The sequence below is a fragment of the Apteryx mantelli genome, chromosome 1, assembly GCF_036417845.1.
Source record: "Apteryx mantelli isolate bAptMan1 chromosome 1, bAptMan1.hap1, whole genome shotgun sequence".
Classification (NCBI taxonomy): domain Eukaryota; kingdom Metazoa; phylum Chordata; class Aves; order Apterygiformes; family Apterygidae; genus Apteryx; species Apteryx mantelli.
Window position 1 is genome coordinate 171218655 of NC_089978.1, and position 16620 is coordinate 171235274.

General features: G+C 38.7%; 1 protein-coding gene across 11 annotated transcripts in view; it reads left to right on the forward strand.

Annotated features, from left to right (window-relative positions):
* The first annotated feature begins 1311 nt into the window (after positions 1 to 1311).
* Positions 1312 to 16620, forward strand: part of LOC106488586 (uncharacterized protein C3orf20) — a 43130-nt gene continuing 27821 nt past the window's right edge. For 4 of the 11 annotated variants that reach the window (XR_010886532.1, XR_010886531.1, XM_067312327.1 and 1 more), the window contains exons 1-7: positions 3314 to 4431; positions 5074 to 5223; positions 8084 to 8204; positions 9999 to 10130; positions 14140 to 14302; positions 15774 to 15921; positions 16517 to 16618. Coding sequence is in view for 9 of the 11 variants with exons in the window: in XM_067312327.1 (XP_067168428.1) it covers positions 8097 to 8204; positions 9999 to 10130; positions 14140 to 14302; positions 15774 to 15921; positions 16517 to 16618 (653 nt within the window). In the remaining 2 variants the exon portion in view is untranslated. Of the gene's footprint in view, positions 1390 to 1965; positions 2426 to 3128; positions 3218 to 3313; positions 4432 to 5073; positions 5224 to 8083; positions 8205 to 9998; positions 10131 to 14139; positions 14303 to 15773; positions 15922 to 16516; positions 16619 to 16620 lie in introns of those variants that run through there. The other 7 variants (XM_067312335.1, XM_067312343.1, XM_067312330.1 and 4 more) reach the window with 7 other exon arrangements.

Sequence of the window (16620 nt, forward strand, 5' to 3'; positions counted from 1 at the left end):
AGGGAAACTGAACTTCCTTGTGTTGATTTTTACAATTGTTGGGCCCATTCTCTGGCAGTCTGTATCTGTAGCCGTTCTTTACTGCCTCATCTGGATTTTCACATTAAGTAATCTGCTGACTGCTTGATAATAACCATTGCAACAGAAGATGTTCAGACTGAACAAAGATCACACCTTGACCATTTATCTTGGGCTTTCTTACTTTTTGAGAAAATAGAGTGAGAACAACTGAGACTCTCCAGAAGTTAAGGGACTTCTTCCTCTATACTCCCTTAGGTCTTCTTAAATCATCCACAAACTCTGCGATGTGCACTAAGTAAAAGGTACCTGCCATAGTGCAGCTGCAACAACAGATGGCATATAGAACTGCATGCTAAAAGAACACTGTGCCCCAGCTGCTAACAGTGATGCATGGCTTTATTTTCCAAGTTCTTCTCCAGACTAGTGCCGAGAATGTTTGAAGACTACCACATCCAGCCTGTCTCAGCAATGATTCTGGGCATGTCTGGCTGTATCCCAACTAAACAGTAACTGTAACTCCAGTGGGAAGTCAGGGTTGGTCCAGATAAACATCTAACCTGGAATTTATCTGAATAATCTAGTTTTCTGGAGGTCCTCCCTCCTCATAGACATTGTTCTCTGATTTTCAGTTGAAGGAGCCTGAAATACACGTTCCCTCTTTCTCCCACTATATTCTGCAAGGAAGGAATCTGTTAAAGAAGAAAATTCCCAAAACTTCATCACTGTGTATTCATAATCTTACTTTATAGTGACAGGTGCCATAGAACAGGGCTGACATTAACCTCATTCTTATGCATCTAATTCTGAGCTCGTGTTTTGTTTCTCTAGGTTGGATTTGCCAGCCTTCTGACTCAAGTTCTGAGGATCCTCAGAAGCTGCATTATGTGTGGGCACTGAAGAGACTACAACAAATTCAACAACAAATGTAACAAACTGAGGTTTTTATTTCCATAAGCAAAGTTAGAATATATGGCAATGTTTTTATGACGTAGAATACAAATGATGGGAGACCATTTAACCAAACTGACACACTAGTCTGGAAAGCATTATTATTCTGAAAACTTTGAGGATTCAGTTTAACATTCCACTGTTCATGAAAGGGAAGCATCTACTTTTATTTTAGTTACTGGTAATGGAAGATAGAAATTATCTCAACAGAGATATTTTCAGGGTTTAATGGTGAGGCAAGATTAATATTCTCTGATTATCATTAATCTGTAGATAAACTTTCCAACAGTTGTAATAACCTGTTTGAATATCTTTTGCAACAGAAACCATGGCTAATGAAAACCACTCTGCATTTTCATAATCTACTGTCATCTGTGTAGCTTGTTGCCTTATCAGGGCCTGAGAGAAGACTGCCGCAAGGTATTATGGCCAGAATCAGGCCATTAGAATTCTTCATGCTGCTTGGCTTCACCTCCCTGTAGACATCTCATACAGAATTGGTCATGTGTTTAAAATATATGGTAGTCTCCAAATACATCAGTCCTTCCCTGAGTGTCAACTTTAGTGGTAAATTAGAGAGTATCAAGGGAAGGCAGATGAAGTCTGAAATAGTTAAGTTCTACCCTGCCTGGATCAATTTTCTGTGAAATAGGTGCTGGAATTCATAAACCAGATGAGGTTTAAATGAAAAATCTTTGGTGATTACTAATTACAAGCATTAATTACTTATGAGGACAGTTATTAAGGTTAACCTCTGTAATTTTGTATCCACAGCGCAGTTTATGACTTTCAGCTATTACATATCCTGCTATTTAACTGGTAGTTCTTGTACACTGGCAATAACTTTAAACATATTCAGATTTAATAAAACCAGCATAGTATCTTAGGTGAAAAATCATCATTCAAAATAATGGGTTTAGCAGCTAGTGGCTGTATAAAATCTAGCAGTTATCAGCATATAAGAATGTATACATCAACAGTATAACAACGTATATATTTATCCTGGAATGGGTTATTATCACTGCTTTATTCCTTTGGGAATATCAATTACCCCAAACTCCAAGAGAGACTAGATGCCAGAGCAAAAACTGGAGTTTGCTTATTTGACCAACTCAGGCTCCAATAGCTGTAATTTGAAAAACCAAGCAAAAAGAAAAGCAATAAGTAAGCTTAATATTTGAGGCTCATACTGGAAATACATGTTCTGATCATTTAAATGAGCATTGTTGTCTGAGCACCCGTGAGACATACCAAGTCTTAGAATTGCCTGTTTTAGAGAGCACTCTAAAATATATTTGTCTTTTTGCCCCCTGAATTCACTATTTCAGAATGCTCCAGCCTGCAATTGTTAACTACTGGATACATCTCATCTAAACACTAAAGATACCAATGCTTATATGTGATGCAACTATTCTGGGATCTGCCCTATTACTATCTCCCAAAGCTCTGTGGTCAGGTGATTTAACCATCTAACTGAGGACAACATTTATACCACTAACAGGAGAGTCTGCCTACAAGCAAAGCATTTCCTTCCACAGGACCTGAGCATGTTTTCTTTGCAGCATTTGTAGCCCTTGTTAGCCCATCAGCTTGGAAGTAAAGTGCTGCTCCTCATATTGCAGTACTCCAGTGCTGTTACCAGATTCCTTTGGCAGTGCCACAGGAGTTGGCTTTGTGTTTTTGAATGTTTATGCTTAGCCTGGTCAGCAAAAAGTTTATATTGAGTACTATTTTATGGCAGAATTTAAACAGCAAGAAGTATTGGCTTGAAGACAAAAAAGTTCCTTTGATTCCTGCTAACTAATATTTTAGATAATTAGCTTTCCTCAAAATCAATCAGCTTTTGTGCTCATTTTTTTCCTTTAATGATTTAATTTACCTAATACTTCTGTGATGACCTGCACATTTTTATAACTGCTTAAAAAGCAACAGATAAAAGTTCTACATACATGTGGAACAGTACACATAGAAGGTCTACTTGAAAAGGATATCAGCCAAAGGCTGGCAGGACTGAATAGCTGTCTTCTAGATTTGGGTTAATTAAGGTTAATCTCAAACTCTGCCTCTCTGCTTCTGTCTCATGATCAGTCATGGGACTGAAATAGATACAAATGTGCTTGTCAGATAAGGAAATTTTAAAATATTTTAGTATTGTTCTTTCTCAGAAGGGTGAAGTAAACAATAGGAACAAAGGGTAGCACAGCAGTGGATGGAATCCAGGATAGTGAAGATGAAGAAAAAAAATTAGGTAAACAGACTTTCTACATGGGTGGTTTTATTGCCCCTCACAATCAATGGATCTCTGCCCATGTACATGTGTAGAGGATTGATGTGGTGGGTTCTAGTGCCAGCTCAACCACAGGTGACTTACGTCATCTTTTGCAACTAATTTGACCCTTCTCTATGTGCGAGTAATGTGCTTGATAGTATTTATCATGCAAAGCTTGATTCATTAATGTTTATAAAGTTTCTCGGGATTTTCAGCTGAAAGACAATTTAGAACAGTACAAAATTATGTTGTTAGTTGTAAAGAGGTCCCTGTGAAAGGTTCTTGGTGAAAAAAAACAGAAATCTGTCACTTCAGGCTGATGCAGCTTGAGGAGGAAACTGGGAGACTGGCAGGTTCTTTGCATCAAGTAGGAAGGAGAAGATCAAGAGGGGAACAAACGCTTGGGCACATTTTACCCATACTGTATCTGAAAATATAAACCTACTGACTTGCTAAGATGCTTATAAGTGTACAATAGCTGGGATTTTAAACCAGGAACATTCGTCTGTCTGACACTCACAGCAGCCATGCTGAGCAGTAAAAAGTCTGTACCACCACACTTCACTGCAACTCACGGCCTGAGTCCATTGGCAAAACACTGAAATGATAAATAAAATAAATTATACATAAAATAAATTTAACAGCTGATGTTAAATTTAACAAATTCAACAGGCTGATCTTTCTGAAGCTGCCTGAATGCCTAGCTAAATTAGTAGCCTTGATCATTTCTACCTCAACTAGGACACTTGCAAGTCAAAATGTGTTTTCTGCTCAGGTCAAACTTCCTTCTAAACTAATGTCTTACCTGAGGATTCTGCTTAGCAAAAACTAATCAGAGGTTTAATTTTTTCCCCCCTCATGTAAACAGAAAAGAGCAAGCATCCAAGCAGAAGGAAGCAGGGTCTGATAAACGAATTATTCTCCAGCATTATGGTGATCACAGAGAAGAAACTTTCCCCAAGACATGGAAAGATCAGACTGGCATGACTGTCACACCAGAGCTGCTGTATGGCAAACCTCAGATCCCAGTGGCCAAGAAAACAGACTCAGCGCAGAGAAAACTGCATTATGAACTGAATGATGGTTCATCTTTAATTTAATATCCTTTCTGTTTACACAGCACATGTGAATGCCAGCAAGAGTGTGACAGGCAGGGAGAGGACTTCTGTAGGCTGAAAATTAAGATTTAATGTGTAAGTTGAACAGCTTAAAACTCTCAGCTGTATGAAAAAGAACAAACATCGTTCTTTTGTCAGCTGCTTATCAGGCTATATTTATATGGTATCAGAGCTATATATAGGCAGTCAGATTACTAACAGCAAAGGCCAGAGTAAGTCGGGTGGGTAGACATGCCTCGAAATTAGAAAAAAAAAATCACAGAATAAAAATTGCAGTTACAAGAGGATGATCAAGGGCTAGATTGCAACTCATTTAGAGCATAACCTTGTTCTTAAACAGAGATCACTTTAATGACCTCAGTCATGAAGCTAGATTAGGAACAGTCCTGAGCAAGTCTGCTCTGTCACGGTGGAAACCACAGAAGATACGGTGCTTCATACACATACTTCTCAGTCATCTGTCATCCTTGCTCCTGGAAAGGTCACTCTTGGCCTGCACCAGCAGGAATTTCCTATTGCCCGGTGTTAGCTTAGTCAGGCAGGTAGATTTTGTACTTAGAGCTCTTCCCATTCTCCCTCTCTCCCAACCTACTTGGCTCTTAAAGGTTGTAGAACAGGTAGAGAGTGTTAATCCCTGTGGTCTCTGCATAGGCATGCAACAGAAGCCATAAAACTGGAGAGAGAATAATCAAGTTAACTCCTTGACTCTCATTTTAGCTATCCTTCTGAATATCTTGCTGTTTGCCAAAGCTACTGCAATCTCCCAGGTGGGGGCTTGTGTACCAACATATTTAGTCCTTCTCCAGATCACTCTATAGTTGGAACTTTCACCCCTTTTGGACACGGCAGTATCTGTCTTCCTAGCAGGTAGGCAGATGCACTATAAGCATTTGCTTGATGCTTCAAATTACAGCACAGTGCATGGAGCTATATAAGGATCTGAACAATGTTCAAAACCATAATGAGCATGAGAAAGGTGATACGTTGTGCAATAGGAGTTTCTTTCTGCAGCTCAGAGTCATATTTTAGTTGGGTATCTGACAGTGGATTGGGTTTATTTTGATTGGTTGTTTTTAATTACCCTCTTTGCTCAAAAACTTTAAGCCAGGCACAGTCTTGGGTGACCAGATTTTTGCTCAAACAGACTGATAGTCCATGGAGCATTTGGCCTTGGAGGAGATTGGCATCTATCTACATGCGTGAGAAGAGGAAAAACTCCCCTCTCAGTTTGTCCATGGGTCACCTGGAGGCAAAGGAATCTGCCACCTCTGCCTTAGGCAGAAAACCCTTGACCTTCCATGTGTAAGAGTCAAATGCCACCTTTTGTTCAAGCAGCCCAGAAGGACTCTGTTATCTAAATTGCTAAGCTAGATGGAAACCACTTTGAAAACTGATTTCCTGATTTGTGAAATCAATGCTGTGAGGACAGGATGCACTTTGGCTTACTAGAAAATTCACACATACAAAGGAGACAGCAGGCAAATGGGAACCAGCCTTCTGGCTGCCTCAAGTATGCGATGGGAGCTGTGAATGGATATTCTACACAGATAAAAAACAGACACTCCCTTTCCCCCTACCCACACTTCTTCATGACTCACAGTGCAGTGCATTATACAGATCATAAAAAGAGCTGATCAAATGCTATTTGTTCTATGTATTCAATTATCAGTATTATTTTCTAGATAACAAATAATTGGCATAACTTTATAGAGAAATTGGAGCTGCTGAACCTGAACTAATTTGAAATAATTTACACACAACAAAGAACTGAGATCTTTGTGCCTGCCCACCAAATATTCTCAGAATTGTTTAGTCCCTCCCTCTAGTCAAACATGGCTGAATGACCTCTCCAAGTCCCTTCTAACTCTGATTTCTATGTTCTACAGTCAGTTTTTAAGAAGGATGGTAATTAAGAAACTAATTCTCCTCACTAGATCTGAATTAAATGCATGTTTTAAGACAATTCCTTCAAAAAGTATTTGTCGTGGTTTAGCATTTTCATCTTGTGTCTGTTTCTTTCCCTGGGATTCATTAATTCTTCCAGGTTTGTGTTACGCCATCTTGTTAAAACATTGCCAGGTTTTGTTTGGATGCTCATACTTCATTACGGATTTCTTTGTTTTGTGGTTGGCCTCTGTATCTCAGGAAGGATAGACTCTCTCTGATTAACAAGCTAAGAAAGGCTGTGGGATGAACACTGATATTCTCAATATACTCTGTGCTGATTTCAAATGCAGTCGAAGAGAACAGTTACCCGCTTGTGGAAAGCATCCCCAAAGCTTGCGCACAAGTGATTTACTCTGAAGTTTCGGGCCCACCAGAGCGTGCAAATTGAACAACTGTTCTCTTCTGGATAATGTTATTATGTATTTATTATGTATTATGTATTTATATCTGTCACCTTTATATGAAGTGAACAAAGTTTACCATTGAAGCCTAGTTGCAGCACAGACTTTTCTTAATTTTCCTCTTTCATACTCTTTTAGTGACATTGTAATACTCGAGATGTCTGAGATCAAAATTTCAGGCTCTGCAGAGAGGAACAGTGGCTAAAATTGAGGGACACATTAACTTGCAGTTGCTTTCAATTTTAAAGAAATCAAATTTATTGGCTTATCACCCTGTATGAGTTCTCAGAAGTGGGGGAATATGTTTTATTGGGGCTCTGCAGAGACAGATTTTTCAACACATATGTAAAAGGAACTTTAAAACAAGTTCAGTACAGTTGGGGCTAGTGGAAGGAGCTGGCTCTTGTTTATAAACAATGTCTAGGAGTCCAAAATTTTAAAAAAGACATTTTTAAACAATTCTCCATTAGGATAAAAAGATCAAACCCTCCAAATTTACCTATACCAGCCAACTTCACATTATAGAAGAGCAAGCAAAATACATAGAACAGATTAAGTGCAGATTTTAAATTTCAGGATTCCTGATGCATCTTGCTTTGTCTTCATTAATATATATATATATTTTTCAAACCCCAGTGGAAGCTCAAGAAAAACATGTCCTTTATTAAAGATTGAAGTACCCTGTTATTCAGTTAAGTTGTGAGAAAACCCAGCAAATCCAGGGCAATCCATGGAATTTTTAACTTTAAAAAATAAAACCAAAAATTCTTCAGTGTTCTGTGAGCAGGGAGGGACCCACCCCAAACACACAGATTCAACTTAAAAACTCCTTTTCTGATGACCTGAAAATCTTTTCTATATGTCTAAAAGATTTTATCTTCTCAGCAGATCACCAAGTGTTATTTGCCCATGGGTAGATAAAAGCAACAGAATATATATTATTCTTTATAAATATTAAGGTGAAAGACATCAAAATGTCCCCGAAACTGTCAACTGAAGGCTCATATTAGTATCTACATACCATTTTACCTTATTTGTTTCTTCCTTTAAATTTACAATAGAAATTGAAGGATTTTAGAACTCCTAGGAATGTACTAGTAAGTGGAAATGGAATTGAAATCACACCATTAGACATCAGCTTCTTTTTCATTTGAATTATCAAAACAAGCATTTAACCATACTCTTCTGTCAGTGTTACAGGGATAATAATTTGTACCTGTCTCACAGGCCTGTAGCATGTGAAAAGCAGGGTGAAGGAGGGGATATGCTAAGTAGTTGTTTAATTAAAGACTCTTAGATCAAAGTGAGATTCTTGGATTGTTTAGATTTTGCTCAGATACACCAGGAAGAACAGGTTTCACATTTCTGCTTGTTTACAGCAATACCATAATAATGATGTTCAATCAGGAAGGAGGTCTGGTGACTAATAAAGATGAAGAAATGGCCAGAGAGTGGAAATGGCCTCAGGATGGCAAGCTTGCCAAGCCAGTTATAATACAGGTAATATTTATTGCATTATTTTTTTCTGTTGTTTTTAACCTCTTTTTTAATTCCACATCTTTTGGTCTCTCTGAAGTGTCTTAATTGCAAGGACCATGATGTTTATATTTCTTCTTCTTTAACAAGTTTTACAAAGAATGGCCCTCCCAACAGCCTTTACATGAGCGGGGATCATTACTTGTATTTTACTCATGTGGCACCTCAGGAGGAAGAAAGAAAAGCAGATAGCCTGGAACTGTTGCAACTCAGGATTTCAGTAGACCAGCGGGTTATCCTCCTCGCTGGAAGCATTTTGGAGAAAGTTGTGAATATGAATGAGCTATTTGGCTATTCCTCATTTTTCTTTTGGGCATGTTCAGTAGCAGGCAGTTGTTGTGCCTGACTTCACACCTGAGCCAGTTCCCACTGAAGTCAATGAAAAGCTTCCCACTGTTTTGTAGTTACTGGATCCAGGCTAGCATGCTGCAAAAATACTAGAAATTAGGGTAAAAACATTTGGAGCCCAAGTCAGTAAGTGTGCCTTCAGGCACAGAGCTTGTAAACACACTCACTGTCTACAGGGGTTGGGTCAGGAGAATTTTTCTTCCTTGCTACCTGATGCAGAGCTACTGGCAGCATACTTACTATTTTCTACCAGCTATACGTAAGACTGACAGAATGACAGGTAGCCAAACACATACAAAGTTTTCTTTACTTGGCTCACACTACCCAGGCTGGCAGAGGAAATGAAGGAGTAGCTTGGAACAGGCAGAAATGGTAATAAAATTCTTACAGCTGCCTTGACTGTTTAATATAGGCAGATATTTTTATTTGTAGGAGATAGGTGTTGGATTTGTGCTGTAAACTGTTTATTTGATAAAATCTGCAAGAGTTCAAGACTTCTGAAATACCATGCTGTATCTGCAGTTTTGCCTTTACAAAGTGTAAAAATTAAAGCAGATAATTACTGAAAGAGTTTGGACTATGAAATACAGGTTACAGAACGTTACTGTGAATTATGTGCTATAGCAAATTAATTTAATGTTCTCCAAGAGTCACATGAAAATGGAAATGAGTTTAGTAAAGCTGTTAGCATCTGCAACATAATATTTACTTTGCTTTAATAGATAGGAGCGTCAGAGGCTGGAAACAGGTAGTGCAAACTGGCTCTTAGGTTAAATGGAAGATAGGAAAAGTGGTTCCAAGTCCCATTTGGTGTCACCAGTATATTCCTCATGGTGTGTGTGCACAGACAATACTGAAGGCTTTAGTGATCATGATCTTAAAAAAACACACTGTGTGTGTCACAGTTCTTTAGTGGGGACTAAACATTGTTCAAATCCTGCCTACTCTCCCCAGCAACAGTGGTTAGAGGGCAAGCAAGGGCTAGAGCTTGCTGAGCCTGTCCATGTCTCACTTCACAGCCTCTCTGCCTCAGAAGAAGTAGACACTTTCCTGAATGGGTTGAGAGGTAGGGGAGTTAGTTTCTCATGTCTTCCTGCTGTACAGCATCAGCTATCTACCTTACAAAACATACACAATCACAGTAGTTTTGCTTTGGGCTGGAGTCATTCAAGCAAGGCACCAGGTGCTATCTCTGCCCACAGTTCATATCCTATAAGCTAACTTTGCAGCATTAGCAGGAGAGCAAAGGCACTTAAACTTGTCCATAAACTTAAGCCTGCAGTAACTCTGATCATTCCCTCACCTCTAACTATCTTTGATAACCCTTTGAGACTTCAGCCTGCCTCTTCCATGCAATCACAAATATGAAAACTTGGTGGAGTTAGTAAATCTCTTTTTTTGCTCTTCCAGGTTAATGAATACATCACGGTGAGGATTGCAGGGCGCTTTGCAATTAGCTTGATCTACAAGTGGCAACATGAAAGCGTGTGCTTGTCTTTGTCAGCACTGCAGGGTGCGGCTCTTCCACAGTTAGAAGAGCTGGTATGTTGTAATTGCTACAGTATTGCATTTTATCAAGGAACATTAAAAATATTTGTTGCCCTGTGAACTCTGCAATCAATGAGTTTTCCCACAAAGTACATTTCAAGGTTTATTTACTTTTAAGCCTGCTATGTAAGAGCAACTAAGAGCTTCCAGAGATGTAAATAAGTTCCAGTGGATTTATGCTGATATACAGATACTATAGATCTGGCCCAAAGGGACAGATCTTCCTATGCACTTTGGCAGTTCCTATTTATGCCCTTTTTTCTGGCTGATTTCAATAATTATTTAATGTTTGCCCTGTTAACACCTTTTGGTGATTAAGTCTCTATCACCCTACACCACATCTTTAATCTATAGATGTACCTATAATATGTTCAAATGCTGCTTTTTGCTCAGAGAGGATGGTAAAGTATTAACAGTATATCTAGATAAATCTAGAATTCTCTGGTCTACCAGACAGAATACTAAGTGCATTGACTCAGCCCACTGTGATGTAGGTATAATTTATTGTGCTGTGGGTGGAGGGTAAAGGTATTTGAATGAAGACACCCCCCCCCCCCAAAAAAAAAAGTTTTATTTTTTCTCTGTCACCAAGAGCAAAGGTTTTCTCTAAAAGCCTGATCCAAATCATCTGGTCTCCATTTCTGTGCAGTGAGCTGACTGTCCAGCTAGGTTAATCAGCCAGACAAAACCCTGCATCTTGAGGGCAAATGTTCTCTTGTAGGCAGGTTGAAATATGTTGTTGGTAAAACAGAACTTGCTTTTGTGATTTGGAGCTCAGGAAAAACATAGCTATGAAACAGTTGTTGGAAAAGCAGCAGAAATATATCATCCAAGTAAAACAAAACAAAACAAGCAATGTTTGTTCAGTGTTTATTTCCTTCTTCCTGTTATACATGAAAGCCTTTAGCCTATAAAGGATAAAAATATATATTGCAGGGCTGTAAGAGGCATGTACGCACGCACACACATGTGTACAAGTGTGTTCTAGTCATTGCTTTTAAAAGAATTTAGATTAACTCCTAAACTTATGAGAAATTCAATTTGTCAGTTATTAAATTGTATTTTCTAATGGTGTTTCACAATGTATAGATCATAGAGTTAGATATTAGAACATGCTCTGTGAAGCTACTACATCTAACATCACCATCATTACCAAAAAACCCCAACCCCTCATACACAGACATTTCTGCTTATGTGGCAAGGATACAATCCAAATGAGGGAAGATACAAGTAATAAATGAACATATTCAAAATCTAACCTGTTTTTATTTGCTTGGAAGCAAAAAACATTGAATCTGCATTTCATAAGACAAGCCTCAGTTTTTTTAAATAGTTTGGCAGTTCTGTGATTAAAGATGATTGAGAAGCTCTTAATATGGCCTGAATAAGCTGTAATCCCTCTGTAATACTGGGGTGAGAAACAATACCTTATTCCCACTAATTTTAGAAATGCCAGGCTGTTATAAAAATAGTGCTAACCCTGAGTCCGTGTAAGAAAGACTGCCACCTGAAATGCCACCAGAACAAGGCTTCCTGAGATTAACAGAGTAAATGGACTGCAGAAGGGAATGGAGAATTTGAGCCTCTCTCAAAATAGAACAGGGGAGGATGAAGCACTGTGAGGAATTCATTGGTTATCATCTTTTCCCAGTGGAACTGGAAAGGTCACTGCTCTGAGGAACTGCAGCAAAATAGGGAGAATTAGTATAGAGGGAGTAAGTCTTCTGGCTCATTTACACCCTTAAGTAGGTGTTTAGAGTTTGTACAAGTCTCGGGTCAGACCTACTCCTATATACCCAAAGCATTTCTCACCACAGCTCTGCAGTGAAGAATTTGACTTTAGCAGGATTTAACATTAAATAGCCCAGGTAGCAAATTGCACCTAGACAAAATTTATAGAAAATAAATGGCAGACAGTTAAGGTCTGAGTCAGAAAGAATCATCTTCTTCAGTTACCCTATTGGGAGTGTCAGTACAAACCACACAAAAAGATGAATTTGCACATGAAGAAGGTATGACCAGAAGCATTTATTGGGTCAGTTTAATTTGATTATGGGTCTCTACTCTCTAAGTCTCTGTGCTGAGCCATTTAGAGATACCCAGATGTATATGGTACACTTGCTTTCTTATTGTCCTCCCTCCTCCAGGTAGATTTATGTCAGTTTAAACACCACTGGACCAAAAGACCTGATTATTTTGAAAGGTCAGACTTTTTTGAAAACAGAGGTGAGGTGGTGAGACTCATTTACATCAGAATATCAACTTCAGCTAGTGACATTTTAAATATGTGTACCTGTTAATCCATTATAGATTAACTGATAGCACCAAAAAAGGTCTAAACTTCGAGCTAAATCAGCATTTGCCTTTATATTTTACCCTTTGTTTCTCATTCATGAAATTGTCCTCTCTCTGAATTTTAAAACTAAAAAGTGCTTCTTCCTTATAATCAGCAAGAATCTCTCTCAAAATATATCTAAAAATTAGCCTTTTTCTGTTCCAAAAATCAAAGTAAATATTCCTCTTTTATAGCAATTAAAATAGTTCTGATGTTTCCAGTTGTCAGAAGTCCACATAATTAAAGACACTGCACAGTAAAGTCTCATAAAACAAATATTAAATATCATGAAGTGAAAACCGAATCATCACAGCAGACGTGATGAATACACTCTTTAAAGCCAGCTAGGCATACTGGATATTTGCCTTTCTTCAAGTGATGCTTTTTGATGGCAGAAGAGTTGAAAGGAGTAACTGGTTTCTAAAGGTATAGCCAGCAGGAGGATATGCATTAGGTGTCTACTGTCCAGCTCCTCTTAACTCCTCATAGACTATGTCTAGTGTGGGAGAGTTCTTGCTGGGGAGAAGAACCTTCATGGCATGTGTATGCTGATGTGAAAGTGGCCTCTAACAAAAACAACATTGTTATTCTAGAATCTGCAATATTTTTAAAGAATACCAAAAGCTGGCATGCAAACTAAGATTTTGTTTAAAAAGTTTAAAAAGAGTTAGATTAACCTTCAGCATGTAAGCTGACCAATTGCAAGTAGAGAGGCAAGTATTAAGCTGATTTTGATTTTTGCAAAAAATAATGGGACCAAAATCTGGCATTGAATGAAAAATACACTTCAGTCTTAACCAGAGAAGATTCTGCAGCTCTGGAAAACAGTGGGTTATCTGCTGCCTACTCTAAAGAATTAGGGAAACAAAAACAAAATCACAGCAGTCTTGCCACAGCTACTTTCTGGGTAAAAAAAAAAAGAATCACAGGGGCACAATATTAAAAATGTTTATTTTTCTATGTAAGGGTATTTTTTAAGGCATGAAGTAGAGATTCTGCATGGAATTAATTTTATATTAATTTGATGTTACATTTATATTTTTCAGAGGGGCCTAAATTTCTTAGCTGTTAATTTTAATCTTCAGTAGTTCTCAAAGGCTCTCTCAAACATACATTGGCACATGACTTATTGTTTGTAATCTTATTACATATATTCAGCTGTTATTATGTATGTTCAGAACAAATTAAAGGTGGAGCATTTGTTTGGGAGACAAAGATTTAAATGGCTCTAGATTCCGTGACAAATCTAAGTTATATCTCCTTCACGCATTTTTTTGCACAGTGCAAAGTGCTATCTTCTTTGGCCGTTAGGAGTCACTGGAGTTTTCATCAAACCAGCCAAGCAGACAAATCTGCTCTGGTTTTCATTATGTGCAGTCTGCTTTGCCCCAGTCAAATTTAATAACACAATGTGGTTGCTCAGGCTAGCAGACAGCAGCATTCACTATTGCACCTATCCGCCATTTCAAGGCAGAGTCAGCTGAAAAAGTATTTTTTTAACAAACAAACAACCTTGTTCTGTCAATAACTTGTACGCAGAAAGTGTTTGTATATCCAGAGGTCTGATGCATTTGATATAGTATTATCTCAGAGTCTGCTTTAGCAGTGATGACCTCTAAATAGAATTGTGAAGTTCTTCATTTTGTTTTTCTGTGTTATTCTTTAAAGCCAAAGTTGACAGAGCTGTTGAAGAAATACGAAGTTCCAAAGGAGACTATAAGCTGTGTAAATGATATCAGTGTAGCCAGAGAACTGAGTAAGCTACAGAGGAAGATCCGGAGGATTGTGGATGACTGGCTGGAACATTATCAAACTGCCCTAGATCAGCACGGTCAGACAACAGCTGGGCATGTGGTTTTATGAGCTTGGTTCTATCTCAGTAGGTACCAGAGTAGACTAAATAGTCCTCGGAAAGTCAGCCCCAGACTGACCTTCGGAGAATCCAAACCCTGCTGACTTGTACACTGAACCAGATAGGAAGCTAATGGGCAAGGGAGCAGTTACTTGAATAAATGGTTCCCCTGAAGTCAGCAGACATTTCTCTACCGAGTGCTTCCACACAGTGTGGTGCTGAAATTGCCAGGCAAGCGCTGAGCAAGTCCGCCCCACAACTGACAGCAGTACAGCTGTGTCAGCATGCCACTGCATCAGATTGATCGGTCCTAGAGGGATGGGGCCAATTAGTGCAGACCCAGCAGTAAGCTAACACAGTATACTGTTCCCAGGGCCGGGCTGAAACCTCTGCGTGGTGCTGCACTGAGCCAAGCACATCGACTTGCTCAGGGATCTGTGCAGTGAGGTACATTGTGCAGTATAGACATACGTGGATCTTTGAGAGATATTCAGGCTGAATACAGACAGCAGATTCCAGTCCTGCACTGATGAAATTACTGGGGACAACATCACCTGTCTGATTCCCTACTTCCATGGTCCTGCAGCTTTTGTTAGACCATGAAAGTGGAGGAAGAAAGGAGGTTGGGAAAAGAGAAAAAAAAAAAAGGTTTTATGGTAACTACAAGCTTCTTTTGAAGACTATTGCTCTATATACATTAGCTATAACATTTAAATGAACTGTCCAGTAATGCAACCCACTGAAATTTCATATAGCTCCTGATAGCCTGAAAGCTGGGCCCAGTTAATACTAACTGGGCAAAGCTAGTATTAACTTCTGACTTTGCAGAAGTTAATATAAGCTTGATTTCAGCCTTGAATGGAATGTAATTGATTTAGAGAGCTCATGCTGGCACTTTGCACATTACGGAAATCACTTTCTGAGTACTTGATACATAAAGTCTCCTTCATACTACAAACAAAAGCTAAAAGAACATGCTCTCTGATTCAGTAAAACTGGTACTGCCTGAATTCTTTCTTTTCTGATTAATTACTAAGAGATACATTCCGTGTATTAGAGTCCGCTTATGGGAAAGAAGATTTGAGCTTCACCATGTTCCTTAGGGAGGATTCAGTTTCCCTCTTTTGTCTTGTTGACATCATTGTCAACATTCCTGATTTTTCTTGTGACTTGCAGTTTAGCCACCAGAAAAACCTGCCAATCTGCCAATTAGTTATACCTAATCCAACAATCCAGAACTGGTTCAGGGCAGGAAGAGCGAGGTGTAAAGGAATGAAGATCAGATCTGTGATCTGCTGCATGAGTTAAGAATTTGGCCTTAGCTTTCACCACTGTTTTTCCAGTTTGGATCACACAGCAGACAAGTTACATTTATAAGCACATGAACACTATCAGTTACCAAATCAGGGCCAAGTCTGTCACTGACTTCAGCAGTTGTGTTGTATTTCAGGAATTGACTCCACACACATTCAAAAAATGTCTGACCTTCCTCTGCGACTCTTAAGGAAATGCAAAATTCAGTCTGCAGATGCTCTCTCAGTTACCTCAGTCGTGCAGAGATCACAAGCGAAGAGGAAAGAGAACAGCCAAGCTCCCAGGTCAGAAAGTCCTCTCCTCCTAGATCAATTGCAGTCAGCTTCTCTTTACAATGTGCAGCAAGAACCATGCTCTTATTCTTCCAGGTAAATGAGGGGGAAGAGAGCAGGAAATGGAAGAGCTGCTTTTTCCCATATTCACTAAATGCTTCTTTTATGAACACTTACTTATGCCACCCAATAAGAATGCACATTCTTTTTCCATGAGATATTATCAGTACCTCAGAGCCTTCAGATATCCCTGCATGACATTGTAAAAACTTCAGCTTCAGACTTGCTTTCTAAGAGTTTGCTTAGAGTCTTAGCTATGGAAACTTCTTTCACTTCTTGGAAATGTATAAGAGAAGTCAGAGAAATGGAGGAAATATTGAAGGAGAGAATATTGTTTTCAGCGTCTTTCCTGAGTCCTTTTCTTTTCAAGTACAAGGCAGTCCATATTTAATTTCAGATTCTCTGCTAGTCTCAGACAAATTTTTTTTATTCAATCCATTAAAGCAGAGGAGTTTGCATCCTCCTTAGCAATTATTTGAAACCCATCCATGGCATTTCTTGCTAATGCAGGACCCTTTCACTAACTTGCTGTTATTCTCTTCTACAGGGCTTCTGTTTTAATAAATAGCAATATCAAAGCAGAGAAGTCACATATGACTCCGTTCCATTTAAGTAAATGGAGGAATGTACAAAACATCAGAAATTCAGGGT